The sequence below is a fragment of the Grus americana genome, chromosome 6 (genome assembly GCF_028858705.1).
Source record: "Grus americana isolate bGruAme1 chromosome 6, bGruAme1.mat, whole genome shotgun sequence".
NCBI classification, from domain to species: Eukaryota; Metazoa; Chordata; class Aves; order Gruiformes; family Gruidae; genus Grus; species Grus americana.
Window position 1 is genome coordinate 23,581,328 of NC_072857.1, and position 16,682 is coordinate 23,598,009.

A 16,682-nucleotide genomic window follows, 5' to 3' on the forward strand; every position below is an offset into this window, starting at 1 on the left:
CCTAGTGACCATGTGGCTTTTTGGCTTTTTCCTGCTTTTTGGGCATTCTCCAGAACTTGAGGCCTGCTATTGTCTACCTCTGGGTCAGTCAGGAGCTGCGAGGTGACCAGCGCCCAGCATGAGAGAGCCTCAGAAACACTGTGTACCTACAAACCAATGTCCCCAAATACAGTGTGGCCCGAGTTTGGTTGCAAATGGAGGAGCACCTTCATAACACTCCCTCTTCCTGCAGAGGCTGTTTTCATTGGCAAAGTTTTCGCAGTGTTAGATAGACGTTTTCACACACGATTCTGAGAAGTGTGAGGCTTTTGCTCTCCCCTGGTATACAGGGAAGGTTTCCTTTGAAATCTGGGTTGGAGGTTGTTGCACTGGTGCAACAGGTTTTATACCAGGTGGCACAGGCTCACTCTGATCCTCTGAACTTTGCATTTCCCAAAACACTTCTTGTTCTGCTGAGGCGATCCTCTCAGAACCGAACACCTTCATTGGTATTTCAAGCATATGCACGTAGATGGTGACATTGTCTTTTCTTTAGGGAGATTTGACTAAGGTTATACAGAGTTTAAGATATTGCTGTTCTTGGCAGACACTGTTGGTGATCTCTCTTGGCTATCTCCCTTTTAATTTCTATTTGTCCTTCAGGCAATGCTGTGTGGGGACTGAACTAGTTGACTGGATGATGCAGCAAAGTCCTTGTGTCCATTCACGAACCCAGGCTGTTGGCATGTGGCAAGTATTGCTCGAAGAAGGTGTTCTTAACCATGGTAAGATAAAGAAAATCTCTTGCATGAAAAAGAAAATGATCATAAGCCCAAAAGAAATGCTGCAGAGCAACCCATTTATTCACAAGTGCAAGTGCGACACACAGACAGTATTATGTGAATCTCGCTGCTAGTATACCTTTTTAACTTACGAGAATATTGAAAAGTAAATGAACGATTTATAATGATAACTAATTATACTTAGGAGTACATTGGCTTGTGATTATATTGCAAGACCTGTATAGCACTCAAGCCAAAACCAAGAGATGCATTACCATACACAAAACTGATCTTCATCAAAGATATGCAGCATTTGGAAGTGAATGTGAGCATTTGTGTTTGCTCAGATCCATAATTTTGGAATGATTTTCAGTGGTTTTGGAATGGTTCCCAAATTCAGCACTCCAGCCATTCCAGTGCAGACATCTGGGATTTTATGTTAGTTTTCTGACTGTATTTTACATTGACTTTCAGTTTACATTTGGCAGGATTTACTTGGTAACAGGATATTACAGCCCTCAAAAGGGTAGCTTTCTAAAGCAATATTCATAGATGAAGCTTTGCATGTACAGTTTTATTAAGTTCAGAAGAGCAGCTCTATTACAGTCCACTTCCATTTATCCTCTGTTGGGCTTCCCATATCCCAAGGAGAAATTTCCACACTGAGAAGACAGATTGTTTCCATGGCTTCCTTACCCTAAGGGCTCTAGCTTTAATTCCTGCCAAATATTCCCTTGAACTCCCAGGGGCAAGCTGTTACAAGCTGTATCACAGTATCTAACTCAACACATCCCTCTAACTTGCTTGGAAGACTGAGGTTTTGTCCTTTGTCATATCATAGGGTCTCTTTAGAAGTCTTCTCTTGGTAGCCTTTCCATTCAGTTCTTCCACCAGGACGCAGGTCAGTGAACTTGCCCCTGGGATTATATCTTGATGATGTACGTTTCTGGTACATCAGAAAGAGTTTAAATTATTTTGTTACCTTTTAGCCCTGCCTGAAACATGTAGGGCAATTGTGCTCGTGCTAGAGAACACCTCTTAGAAATTAATGATGTAACTGTTTCCCAAGTGTGAATTGTTAAGTGAAATGGTTTGAAACAATAAGAACAAAACCAGATCTAATAAGAAAAACACACACACATGTGCACACACACAAATGTATGTATACACACCCACAACACACACATATAGAAGCCTTTTAGGAAGTATTTGTAGTACACAATTTAAAAGTGTACCCTCCAAGCTACATAATTTGGACATATGTGAGAAATAAAGGTGTTTCACACTCTTGCAGTTCTCTGTAGCTTTCTTTCCCTTCTTAAGTAATATATCTGTGACATATACAATGCTACACAGATTTCTACAAGGTTAACTTTAATGGGGAGAACTTAGTGTTTGATATGTTATGTTGTTTGCAGTGGATCAGGAACACCACTTTCAAGACAAATACTTATTTTATCGATTTTTGGACGATGAGCGTGAAGATGCCCCTTTGCCAACTGAGGAAGAGAAAAAGGAGTGTGATGAGGAGCTACAGGACACTGTCCTTCTACTGTCTCAGATTGGGCCAGATGCTCATATGAGGATGATTCTCAGAAAACCGTAAGCAGATTAATGAGTTAATATTATACCTGGGCCTTCCTTGTGACATGGAAACAAGATAAGTCTACATTTATCATCAGACATCCTTTGGCCAGTTATTTCACTTCAGTGCCAGTTTGTTCAACCTCTAAAGTTTTTAAGTCCATATTAAGTGATTTCCAGTCCTTATTAATGCTTATAAGTTGAACTGTGTGTTGAGATTAACCATCAGATGTCATCATATGCACTTTGAGGAAAATGCTGCATTATGAGGTTTTATTTCATTTCTGAATCTCCCCAAAAGTAAGTTGCAGGTAATAGAAGAGTCCTGATCTGTTAACACTTTCTGTGTAGATGTGCCATTCAATTAACTATGCTGCTTTCAGTTATTGTGAGTGAGTAGAGTTGTAGGATGGCAGCACAGCAGGTACCTTTCAATTACAGTCATCAGTGGCAGCCATTAATTAGATTCATCCTTGGTATGACTTTATTGAATTAAGATAGGCTGGACTTGGCCTGTTGTAGTTTGCTAGCAAGGTATGAAATGTGGCTCTGTGGGTTTATTTATCCATTCTTATTGTTATAAAATCAATACATTAAAAAAAAATAAAAATGCTTTCTGTACCTAGGCCACAGAGGATGTCTCCCTAATCTTTTCATAGCTATCAGATCATGTCCTCTCACTCAGCAGCTGGCTAACCATCCTTTCAGCAATACATTCTGGTCACACTGAAAACTGTGCTAAAGGCCTTTTTTACAGATAGCTTTATAGTGACTTCAAAGCAACCGGTATAACCTCTGTTTGGCCCTCCATTGAAGGCAACTTCTTCATTATGCAGGTAGTGTTTAGGGGCCACTGAAGACATATTTTACTGCTAATTAAGTGCACTGAGAATAATGAATTACTTAAGGTCATCTTCACTGAAGATTACTTGTAAGGGTCAGATCAAGAAAGATAAGTACACAAAGCTGGATCCTGCTCCTTTGAGGCCATTGGCAAAGTTTGTCTTTGCTACAGGATAGGATTGGGCCCTGCCTACAATGTGAGAACATTTTTTATACTAAAAATGTTTTGAATCTTGTTTAACACAAGTGCTTGCTCCTGTTATGTTTCCGTCTGTATCTTTTCCCTGCTCCATTCTTGTCCCTGTGTTGTCTCTTTAGATCGTAAACTCATTTAGACGTCGCTTTGTCCAAAAACTTGCTAAAAGCACTGAATTTCAAAAAGTGCTATCAGATACTTGTGCTTATGAAAACAGGTAACACTGCCATGCAGCAATAATTTTAAAAGTATAAATTCTCTTTCCTCTTTTTATTAGAGGTCTAGTCAAACACAGCCAAAGGACCGCTCACTCCCTGTCACAGAAAATACATAGACAAACCTGACTGGGAGCATGGTGCTTCCATAAACCTTTATGGTGTCAGGGAATTGAGGTGTTTTCTCCTCACAGAGATGTCTCAGTTCTCCACTGAGGAGCAAGAGAGGGCTTCTTGCACACATGAGTAGACACCAGTCATTAGGAGACCGTGAGCTGTGACCCTACACCTCTGCACTACCTCCTTTGCCTCAGGCGGACTGAGCAGGTTGGCTCTTGGAGAATTGCCCCCTTAGGTTATCATGGGTTTTGGCTGCCTACTACATTTGCTTTCCATCATGACTTTCAGAGCAGCCACTGTAAATTTACCCTGGTAGGATCAATGTTGATTATCATCCACACTCCTTGCAGAGAGCTAAAAGGCTGGAATGATGCTGTGGAAAGTACTGGTCTCCCTTCTGAGTCATCACTTGCACAGCATCACCTGAAAGAATATTCATAGGAGATTTTTCATGCAATATAGTGAGGGGAAAGAGGTTTTCTCAAGACTGACAGCGATCTGACATCTTTCCCTGTCTCTGAAAGTGCTTATTTTTGCTGCCCTTTGCTCATGGAAGCAAGCTTGTACTGTCAGGCACCATATTGACTACTGTTCTGGTATTCAGTTTACACACGTTATGATTTTGTTAGTTGAAAATCCACCCTGGGCTGAGCTGTATCAAAGCTATTAAAATCTCCATGAATCCTCAGAGTCCTGCTAGTTTTGACTAGACACCATTACAGCTGCCAAAAGTTCAAGGAATTGTCAGAGCTTCAGAGACACTGGCTCTAGCTGACCTGAACAGGACCCACAATTTTCAAACCAACACAGCTGCATTTTGTAATAGTCACCATTTCCGGAGAGGTTGCAGAACTCAGATAATTACCCTGAAAGAAATAAGACAATATTCTTTGATGAGAAGATTACTTTGAGAATTTGATTGTATAATGAAGCTGTTGCTTTGAAAGGTACTTTCTATTGTTCAAAATCTGAAAATCTCTAGCAAAAAGTGTCACTTGTTTTGACAGCCGATTTAAAAAATTCTCTGTTTATTACATTAACTGCAGCATTTTAACTGTCAAACTGTGAAAGAATGTTCTATAGTTTAAAAAACAGAATAGAGCTCAGGGAAATTTTTGGCAGGCTCTTGTTGCTATTGGGTGGGTTTTTTTTCTTTGGAAACACATACACTGTGAATGTGAAAATAGCTTTTTGTGAAGTAGCAAACACAGCTCTCTGGTCATTATAATGCCTGGAGCACAGGTGCAGACCTTGAACAAGTCCCTGGAAAAAATACTGTGCAATTAACACAGCTCTTCCTTACAAGTGTTTCAATCCTTCAATATAAAAATACATCCTGAAAACATTTTTCTAGTTATTTTTATTTTATTTTAATTGTGTTCAGATATAGCTAACTGAAGGTAAACCCTAATTAAATAGGATGCTGTAATACAAAGCTAAACAATAATAACAGGAGTCTTTAAAGGGAGAACTGTATTCATCAGCCAACAGCATTTAACTCAGATGATGGTATGGATTATATTCTTTTTTAATACTCTAGGCTACAGTATGTTAGCAATATGATTACTATGTTGATTGAAACAATAAATCTGTGTTATATATTCTTGGTGACTTCACTCAGCAGATTTTTTTCTCAGTACAAAGACTTTTTGATTCCACATATGATCAAATTTTAGTGTCACTTGCAGAAGTAAGCTTGACAGGATGCTAGGGAGAGGAAGTGAAAACAAATCCAAACATGGTAAACAGCACAAAAGATATATGTAATAAAATAACAATTTAATTATTGCTAAGAATCTATAGCTTCTTGAAGGTCTTGGAAAAATTAAGCAAGACATATTTATTCTCTTGTTCTTAAAAATTTTTATTTTGATATTCCACCCAGCTGTTAGTGGTAAGAACCACACCAGATTTCTCCATAAAGACTGTATTAAGTTCCATAGTCCTTGGTGGAGTTTCCTGCCAAGAACATTTAATAAACCAAGTGTTATTCCTGGGACAGCAAATACAGATTATCTTCCACATATCAGTGCACTGATATTTACAAGTATTATATGTGGTAAATGGTATTTATGGAGTTAATCAAGGAGCACCGATTCAAATACAAAGATTACGTAATTAGCTTCTGTGCTAGAGTAAGTGAACATGCATTCGCTTTCACACTCAGACACAGGTAGTGGGTAAAATTATTCATGTCTCCTATATATTCTTTATGGTACTTGAAGACAAAATTTGTACTGTGGAAATATATGCTTATTTGATGTATAATCACAATGTTATGGGGTCTCTGATCTTTTCTCTTGTTCTTATTATCTGAGAATTTTCTGGGTAGCTGTGTAATAAAAATAATCAATGATATTGTTTGAACGTACATAGTTTATCAATGGCAAAGTACTATGTTATTGTCAACATGCCTAGCCACAGAGGAGCTCAATGTCTCTGACCTTGATAAATTCTCCAAACACTGAATGGTTTTTATTGATCACTTAATATCACCTGAGTTCTCCTGACCATTAATGTGTAGCCTCGTTCTCTACCTATTCCATTTATTATCCTGTCTATAACCAGCTATTGCTGTTAGAATGTGTCCCCTGCAGAAACTAGGTCTTTACACAGCAGGATCCTACAAATCAACATCAGTGGGCCACCACACAGGTTTTACAGAAGCAGTGATGCCTAATATCTCTCCACGTGATGTCTGCAGGAGCAGAAGTAAAGACTGGGTACATATCCACTACAGATTGTCAGTCCTCCCAATGTGCTAACACTGTAGGCAAATGGACATACTGAAAGAAGAGTGTACCCTTTTGTCTTGATAGAGATCTGATCATTCTTTTATATTTTAATTACATGTAGAAATTTGTTAATTAGTTACACTATGTTTTCCATTTTCCAAGACATGCTGGCTTTACAAGCATGTAATAAAAATAAAGTTGTTACTTCCTATGGGAAGTATTGTTTGTTAAAATCCTTACCTTGTGTTTCTTAAATCTCCAGTGAAAGGTAGCTAGTACTGGCTTAGCTTTGTTAATTAAGCTGCTACTGCTCCACATAAATCACTAGGAGTGGCAGCCTTACAATTTCAAGCCAGATTTAGAAATAGCAAAGAGTATTTTGAGTCACTAGAGGGCATAGCAGTACCAAACCAGTTTCTGTTTCTCCCTTAACAGTTTATTCCATTCTGCATGAGAAGAGAATAATTCAATCCAAAACGTTTTTTTGTCTAAATTGGTCTTTAATCTGAGTACTGATAAATGCAGTCATCGGTATGTGAAGAACAGATGAAAAATATAGCTTGCTTAGCAGAGATGACGTCAGATGTCCTTATGTTTTCTGTGACTTCTCCAGTACTTCCTTAACCCAAAAGAAGAGCCCATCCAACTTCTTTTGCAAAAAGATGCAGTATAACTCTGGAGTGACACAACTGCTGCATACTCCCTCTACCTCACACATACTTTAGACAGAGCAAGAACCAAGAGGTGATTAGGCAGAAAACCTATAGAGTACTCTATTTCTTTATATGACTTTCCTGATCCTCTAGATGCTAGAATCTCCTGTAATACTGTCATTTTAATAGGAAAACTTCAATCAGAAAGATTCATTGTGATGTTTCTTTTAGGGCTGTCCAAAGATTCAACCACACATTGCAGACAGTGTGGGGGTTTGGAACTGTGCACTAGCCTGCTCTTAATGCGAGTGTGTAAACCTTCTCCTTGGAAACTCCTGCCCCTGGACTGGACTTCCTGTATCCCATTTCCTCACATCTTAAAGTTATCCTCTTGCCCTTCTTATAACTAGGTTTCTCTTTTCTTCTATTCTTGGCCCAGTGATTTAATTACTTATATTCTGCTTTTCACAAATCTGAAACATATTGCTTGAAAGGACTTAGTCCTATAAAAGTAACTTGGAATAATGCTTTAAAGGATTCTTTCTCTGTATGTGTGTGTGTAACTCTAATGCGCTGTCTGAAATTATATCACAGGAGAATTTGTCCTTTTAGAAAATAAAGTTGTATTAGACACTTTAACTGAAGAGAATCTTGTGAGTGGGAAAAAGATTAGGAGTTACTCACAAGCTCCTACAGCTCCTTCTCATGGGTACTATTTATTAGATCCTCCAAAGCATCTCTGACATACTGCAGTCCTCAGAATATTTGTGTCCTTTTTTCGCAATCAGAAAATTTTCCAGTGTGTAGACTACAGAAATGCAATTATTTCCATCACAGTGGCAGCCTCGTTCCTCGTTGTGCTATAGGAGGATTATTCCTTCATCAATGCATGCTTTTTATTAATGGCAGCACCTTGTATTTTTCAGTGACAGAAGTTGAAACTATGGAGTGGTTCTTATTTACCTTTGTGGCTAAACAGCAGCACTCAGCATTAACTCTATTACAGTCATTTACTGTCCTCCAAGATGCACTGCTGCCTCTTCCAATTTGTTCAGCAGAAATTCTCACACTCCTTTACAAACCGCTACTACTGTCTGTTTGCTACAACTAATTAATGCCACATGTGAAAAATAGTGCAGGCCCCACACTTGGGTGTCCTTTTGAAAGGAACAGATCTTTATGTACCATTTCTGATTTATCTGACCATTTTACATATAGAACACTTGATTTCATCAGGAAAGCTGCCTAATCAGGGTCTCTCTAAAGTGGTTGCCATGGCTGCTGCTCGATGTCATTCAGGTGGTTTCATACTGCTTCCATCCTTTGTGTGTTTAAGTCCTCCAGCCAGAACCATCATTCAGTCCCTGTTTAGTGAGGATGTACCCTTCAGTAGACAGTAAAACAGCATTTTGTGTTGTTTTCTATTTCTCTGAAGCATTTACTTTGGGCATTTATTGCATTTTGCTGTCCTTTTTATCTTTTCTCTATAGACCTGGCCAGAGAACTGTAGATGACTTAGAAATTATATATGAAGAACTTCTTCACATTAAGGCCTTATCTCATCTTTCTACCACAGTAAGTGTTTTTAAAAATACAACTCATCACCAAAAGGGAGGTTGAATTATGACTTCTGGTGCCTTGTTAGAATTGGAGTGCCTACAACCCTTTCCATTTATCCTTTCCATGCAAAGAAGTTATTCCCACCTGTGAGCACCACCCAAGCACTAGGCAGACGTAGGTTGTCTTTTGGATATCAGATATAATTCTCTTCATATATTTCTGCACAGCCCCTACCTCAGTCACATGGCATAGGTGCCTCCATCTGAGTCCATATCTGAGTTTAAATTAAGATGCATACAATCTGACCTGACACCTGGGACTGTGGTGCTACTGAATTTTGCCGAACAGATGACTGATTTCTGAACCACAAGAAGTCTTGGCTTGAGTCTTGGTAGTTAGGAGGAGGAATTACATGGTGCAGAAAGGTGTACTGTGCAGTGCTGGCTGGTTGGAGTTTGGTCCTAGAGTGAAGGAAACCTCATCAGACACCTTCTCTCTCAGTAAGCAAGAACAGTTCAGAGAACCAAGAATAAATGGAGAAAATGCCTGGAGGAGAGAATGCAACTGTTTAAAGTCTCACCATCGTTGACACACTGTTGTGGCAACTGAAACAAGCTAAATAGCATTTTACGTGGTAGCAGCAAGATGTAGGTGCTTTCAAGAAAAGGAAGCCAGTCAGAAAGTAGAGTTATGTTTGACAATAGCTTCTTTGGAAGCTCTTGATATTTTCCATAATTGTCAGCTAACTTGGGCAGATGCAGCTAATTATGAAGCTGCATTACAGAAGGATAGTACTCTGCGCAAACATATAACATCTGAGCAATGTTTTTCAAAAAGAATATGCATCCAGAGTTGGTAACTGAACTAAGAGGGAACAGCCAGCCAAAATCCTTAAGCATCTCTGGGATGTAGGAAAAAAGTCTTTAGAGAAAGACTTCTGTAAGATCCAGAAATGACCCTTTTCAAATCAAACAAAAGAAGCCACCCAAGATAGACAGATACTGAGAGGGAGCAGAGGACACTCTTGATACTACAGACACAACCCAGAACAAAAAAAAAAAATCCAAACCACAAAATATTTCCAGCTCAGAAGAAATTCAGACTTAAGGTGAGAATTCACAGCAAGTAGCATATAGAATAAGTATGGCAAATGATACAAACTGCAAGAAATACAGTGCAGTTGATTCCATGTTTTTAGTAAGAATTTGTTATGTGCAGCATGAACTAAAGCAGAGGACAGAAACCATGACTAGCTTAGAGGAATTCAGAAGAGCAACAGACAGCATTGCTTCTATGAACCAGAAGATTAATGGTCAATCAACTTGAAAGCAAATTGAATGCTTACTCATTTTAAGCAAGACATAACTCCTAAAGTAGTAAGTTTTGTAGATGTGTCACAAGCAGCAGGAAGTAAAATGGATAAAACTCAAGTCACATGGTGGAGAACTAATCCCTGCTAGACAAGCCTGTGAAGTTAGTGTATGAATGAAAAGCAATTATATAATACAGTGTTAAAAACAAATCAAATTCTTGGCTTCATCAAGAGGATTCATTCACTGCAGAGGCAAATGACTGAAACAGCTGAGAAGACATCTGAGGACGTACATGGATAGGAACGCTCTCTACAATGTGCAGAACAGTGCCAATGGGGTTGTATTTCCTGTCCTTATGAAAGTGTCATTGCCTTCTGGCAGAGAGTTTGGTGAGCTAGTTGATACAGAAATCATGGGCCTGTGGGTGCATTCACTGGTCAGTGTACTAAAAAAACCTGTCCAACCTCTGTTTGTCATAGAATCATAGAATCATAGAATGGTTTGGGTTGGAAGGGACCTTAAAGATCATCTAGTTCCAACCCCCCTGCTGCAGGCAGGGACACCCTCCACTAGACCACGTTGCCCAAAGCCTCATCCAACCTGGCCTTAAACACTTCCAGGGATGGGGCATCCACAACCTCTCTGGGCAACCTGTTCCAGTGCCTCCCTCCTCCAGACTGCAAACAGGGAGTGCTTTGCACTGGCTGTCAGGAAGGAGTTCTGGGAGAGGTGGCTGGTGTGGTACATTAATGCTTGGTGCCTGAGCAAAGGTTTGGTGGGTGCCTTTAGGACATCAGAGCCTGAATTTGTCCACCCATCTTAGGAGATGCAGCCACCAAACTAATCTGGATTGTGTACAGAATTTGCGAATTCCTCCCCAAGTTTTTCTTCATGGCCTAAACATTTTTTCAATTTAAGCAGTTGGGAGAATGGTGTGAAAATACTATTACTAAATATATGTTGGAGCCAGCTTTTGTTCTGTATTTGGCACGGTTAAGTTACATGGTACTACCTCTGAAACATGGATTGTCACCAGCTCACATTCTCTGAAAACAAGAATCCCACTGCTTGGAAATTGGACTCCAAGTCGTTGGAGACTTGCGGTTGTATGAAGAGAGACATAAAGCACACAGGAAAACTCAGGATAATATGATGTTCCCAGTGCTGCTACTATTTGTGAAAGTAACACTGACAGTGTTTACAGTGAGAAAAAGCAGTTGTAAACAGTGTGTCACTAGAGGCAACTGCCCAGTCAGTTGTAAGAGCTAATCACACCAGAGCAATATAAACCCACTGAGGAGCAGGCTGACAGCAAGGGCAGTGTCACATTCTCCGGTTCCTGGAGGAGGTAGTGAGCTGGACGTTTTGCCTGGGAAGCTGTGAGGCAGAGGGGGGCCTCAGCAGGGCCAGATGGCTGTGCCTCACAGCTCCACACAGCAGAAGGGGCCAGACTTACGTCAGTAAGGGGAAGGGTACAGATTTCTCAGGGAAGAACGGGAGTATCGCAGAGCCCCATGGGGTAATTGACAATTGCTAGCTATCTTCTGTAATAGATCAGCTATTACTGTTTGAAGTTTTCCATTATGTTAATGTTAAGTGTTAATAATGGCCTCACATGTGTTTGTATGAAGAAAGATGAGGAGACCTGTATCTTAAAGATGCCCTTGTCTGAGGCCTTGGAGCCAGCAAATGTAGAGGCTCCTGTTCTGTAAAGGCAAACAGTAGGAAATAGGACATCAAGCGAAGCAGACCATTGTCTGGCTGTGTGACTCTGAATGAGTGCTGAATGATGCAGAAGGAAGGGAAGAATAAGATACATACAAAAACTATAATTTCTCTCTCTTTATTTTAAGGTAAAGCGAGAATTAGCAGGTGTCCTCATTTTTGAGTCACATCCCAAAGCAGGGACGGTCTGTAAGTAAATGGAATCCTGTCAGATCTTCTTTCTCATCTGTGGCATGAACATTTTAATTCTTAATGTTTAAATGACAAGCACAAAACTTGGATGCCCTCTTCAAACTTGACTAGCACTTAGTGTTTAAAACCTGGGGTAATAGGTGTTGGCTTAGTCTGTTGCTGATTGCAGGGACAGTACCAAAATTAATTCTGTATCCTTGGTTGGATATATCTATCGTCTACAATTTGGGTGTGTTTTTATCTAGAATTTTGGGTTGGACCAATCTCTATTTAAAACGTATTTTAATATTATCCTCATATTAAAAAGAATCTTGCTGCACAAAATAAAGGATTTAAAGTGTTAGATTACTCAGACCTGTTTAAACTGAGAAGTTTTAAGAAATTAATGTCAAATTCACAGCCACTAGAGAAATGGGTTAGACCATGGTCCTACTGGTGGAATCCAAATCCATGTGCTGATTAGCAATTGATAACCTGTTGCAATTGTCATGGAAAATAAAAGCAACTTTCACATCAGTGTAATAAAATTACTACTATATGGGTGTGGGTTTTTTCTAAAATCTAAAGGCAATTGGTTTTAAAATCATAGTATGCCCTTTTTCAAGATAGATATTAATATGACTGCAGTAGAGTTACCTTGAATTTTATTGAGTGCAGAATCTGGCCCATTTATATTTTGAATAACTATATTCTCACCATAAAATCTTTTCTCTCTCTTGTAGTATTTAATCAGGGAGAAGAAGGTACTTCTTGGTACATTATCCTAAAGGGATCAGTAAACGTAGTCATTTATGGCAAGGTATTTTTTTCAAAAGCCTTTTTATATGATTCTTATTATTGAAATTGTAAGAGTAAACTTTGAAGGAATACAGTTTAATTTAGAGCAAAATTGCTTTGTCTGAGGAAACAAATTGAATGTAATTTATTAAGAAATGATCCAGTGGTTTCACTGATTATACTTCCAGTTGATTGCTGTATAATTTCAGGATATATTACACACTTTCTGAATATAATTCATCAGAATTACATCAGTATCTTTAGGACAAAGTCATTTGCTGGAATTTGGTGATTTGCCAGACTTCTGTCTCATGGGGGTTTTTGCCCTGTCCCTTTACCACCATATTCTCTTGCATTTGTATGACTGACTTTCCTCAAGCATGTCAGGCATGTCTGACAGAAGTACTGCTTTGTGACTAGTGGTTCTCAGGTTGGATGAACCCCTCCCAAATTTATGCCAGCTCTTCATTTTAGTTAGGCTATAGACTGAAAAGCATCTCTATTAAATTTCCTGTTTATGAGAGAGATTTTTCAAGGCAAAAAATAGGACTTTGGTACACAGCAATCCCTTGAGACTTTAAAAATCCCTACTTCCCTATTGATTTCTCATTTAGTGAGTGAGAATTCTCCATTCTGAACACCAAGCATTTCACCAAAATCTAGGATAGAGGCCCAGGTGCTAAGTATGTTCCTAAGTAACCCATATTTAGCTACTTTTTTTATATCACTGGGTGAGCCAGATCCTCTGTTACTATAAATTGGAGTAAATGGAGCTCTGCTGATTTACACCAGCTGAGGATGTGGTGTTATATGTTATTTCTGCAAACTTGATCTTATTTTTTAGGGCCTCTATAAATAAAAACCAAACAACTCAACAACTTTCTGTCTTCAGCAGAGCTAGAAGAGTCCTTCAAGCTGAATGTAATTTCAGAGAATAAGCCAATTCTTTTCTATTCTTGCCTTTCTTTAGTAATAGTAATAACCAGCTATCAAGTATTGTTTCCTAGTCATTATTTTGGCTGTTGATTTCCTGCCAAATAGATTTGTTTTGGTATTTGATTGTGAAGTCCGGTGTTTGTACAAGGACTTTGAATAGAATCCAGAGTAATGATGGGTTTCTGCATGTAAATGTTTTGCTCTGTGCAGGGTGTGGTATGTACTCTACACGAAGGAGATGATTTTGGCAAGTTAGCACTTGTGAATGATGCTCCCAGAGCAGCATCCATTGTTCTGCGTGAAGACAACTGCCACTTCTTGAGAGTAGACAAGGAGGACTTCAACAGGATCCTTAGGGTAAGAGTGGGAAGGGCCGCCTCGACAGCACAATATCAGAACTCATGAATTTTTCTAGAGTCTGTCTTTATTTCTATGGATATATTGATATTGATAAGCTTGTTTGAAGTGTCCCTAATTGCAGAACAGAGATGTGACAGTCTGGAAGATCAAGTAAAGAATATATTAATAATCTTTCCTCTTTTTCTGTTCCTAGCTCAGCCATGAAAATGGGACAAATGGGAATCTTTTGTCGCTCACATTTCTGTGGTCTAGAATTTGCCAAGTGTTCATTTTTTCTTTATGCTGTCCAGGATTTCTGGGTGATCTTCCATCCAAATACTGAATAAAACAAGATCACCCATTCTTCCAGATAGGTCAGTGTCAGGTACCTTAAAATCAATAGATTTAAGGCAGAATCAAGTGGCAAATTAAATAATCTACAGGTAAATACACAGATGTCTTTATCAGAGAGCTCTAGAAAGATATTCCCAGACTAATTTTACAGATATTCACATTAGGTCAAATGTGTTCCAAAGTCCAGCTGTAATTCTGTAAATACAGGCTGTTTTGCAATCATTCATAGTATAGGAAGTCAAAAATGGTATCATCCTGTATTCAAATGTATACATGCCCAGTGTTGCAGCAATAAAACCAATCCATACAGATTACTGTGCTAGAAAAATGACGTAAGATTGTGTTTACTATACAAAAGGGAACGAGGATCCCATTGGCAATAAGGTTGGGTTGGCCATGGAGGCTTTCAACTGATTTAGCTTTGGTTGATACTTCAAAGAAGATCAAAGTCCATGGTCTTGCCAGTTTTCATTTGTGTTATTTGAATGCATACTGTATTTAATACTTCTATTTTTCTTTTTCTACTATGATCTGATAGTAGAAAATGAAAAGTTTACTGACAGTTTACTGAGCTAAGACTTACCAATTTTAAGTGTAATTTTCTTTTTTTTTTTTTTTTAAGAGAAAAGTCAAGATTATAGATAATAATGCTCGCATGTAAGTGGGGATAGAGATTACATTACACATGAAGAGTCTGAGGGGGGACTCTGTTTTTTTGGCAAACTTTTTCCTTTGCCATAGCCAGAGATTTTTCACATGGTTCTTGCTCTAGTCCCTCCCACAATTCTCTGCCTCTTCCCCACTGCCAGTGGTTGCCTCTTGATTCTGCCTGTGAGAAAAGCAGAATAAAGATAGATAAATGCAGGGGAAAAGAACCAACCCAAGAGTCTTTTGTCTTTGAAAGTCATGCGCTTTTTCGGAGTAACTAATCAGCCAACTCAAGTGCAATTACTTTATTAAAAGTAACTTGTCTTGCAGGATGTGGAAGCAAATACAGTAAGACTCAAAGAACATGACCAAGATGTCTTGGTGTTGGAGAAGATCCCAGCAGGAAACAGAGTTTCTAATCAAGGAAATTCACAGCCTCAGCACAAGTATGTTTTCATTCAATAGTGCAAATATCAGACAGTCATTAACCTTTTCATATGGTATTATTATCCAAACAATAGCATATTCCCCCTTTCTATGGAAGAATGCAATGCATATAAAGTTTTCTTTTTTTTAATCATCAGCTGATCACATGCCCCATACTGGATAATGTATCCATTTCCAGCAGCACACTAGTTTTATGTCTTTACACAATACTTCTCTAAAGATCTCACTGTAAATACTTATCATCTCAAGTAATAGCTTCTAAATAGACTGCACACGGAGAATGCTGAAACCTTATTAAGCTGAGCTACTGTGTAAAAGGCGTGAGGAAAATACATTGTTTTATTGTTAAGTACAGATATTTTCATTTTGGATTTTGAGCTCTGGATTCTAATAAGAGTTTGCTAGGTACAATTTCTATACAAAACGAAGATCTCATGCAATGAAAGTCACAGAGCTTATCTTACAGAATAGATTTGCACTGTAATAACAATATTCATTATATTTTATTTACTTTCTTACTGAAAGGCAAAAAGTACAATTCTGTTTGGACACTACTGTGATAAGAGTAGAGTGAGGCTATTATCATTCCAAATGTTGGTAAAACCCCTAAAGACTTTGTAAATGTATTATTTGCAATTGCACAATTTTCTTCAGAAATACTCAAACAACTCCAACAAAATAAGCACCAGGAAGTTTTGAATCCTTTACCCTGGACCTTATTTTTTCTCAAAGAAAGAGCTAATTCTCTGTGAGATATTTTGGGTACAGATTTTATCTGATCTGGGATTTCATATACCTATTTTATCTGCATAACTGAATATAAAGATTGGTAGAGATCTGTGAAGGGTTGAATAAACCATTCCTTTTATTTTATACACACATTTCACATATTTCAGAAACTGCCATTTCATCTTTCACTTGATCTATTAGAAAAACAAACTATGCTACCAGGAAAACATGTACTCTTAAAACAAATTTTTCTTTGTCTAAATGAGGGGAACTTGACTGCAGCCAGTGGATGTGCATCAGCAACTGCAATGCACAGCAACTCGGTCACAGATTTAAATCCATTTTCTTGAGTCTGATTTTTTTTCATGCTTTCAAAAGTGAAAGTTTCATTTAAACATATTTCAAACACTACTTTCCTTGCAGACTCTTCGCACCAGCATGATTTGTATTATTTAATATTTCCTTGCGCATAAAAATATAGCTACAGACATTTATGGTCCCTGGTTAAGTTAGGCTGTATTTTACAGTTTGCATTCCAGGCATATTTTCAGGTAA

At 38.4% G+C, this 16,682-nt stretch overlaps 1 protein-coding gene across 5 annotated transcripts in view; it reads left to right on the forward strand.

The window, feature by feature from the left end:
* The window catches only part of RAPGEF4 (Rap guanine nucleotide exchange factor 4), a 153,703-nt gene that overhangs the window by 99,279 nt on the left and 37,742 nt on the right, over positions 1-16,682 (forward strand). For all 5 annotated transcript variants that reach the window (XM_054830896.1, XM_054830897.1, XM_054830900.1 and 2 more), the window contains 7 exons: positions 643-764; positions 2,180-2,363; positions 8,598-8,682; positions 11,834-11,894; positions 12,620-12,696; positions 13,821-13,967; positions 15,282-15,397. In XM_054830896.1, the coding sequence (XP_054686871.1) occupies positions 643-764; positions 2,180-2,363; positions 8,598-8,682; positions 11,834-11,894; positions 12,620-12,696; positions 13,821-13,967; positions 15,282-15,397 (792 nt within the window). The remainder of the gene's footprint in view (positions 1-642; positions 765-2,179; positions 2,364-8,597; positions 8,683-11,833; positions 11,895-12,619; positions 12,697-13,820; positions 13,968-15,281; positions 15,398-16,682) is intronic.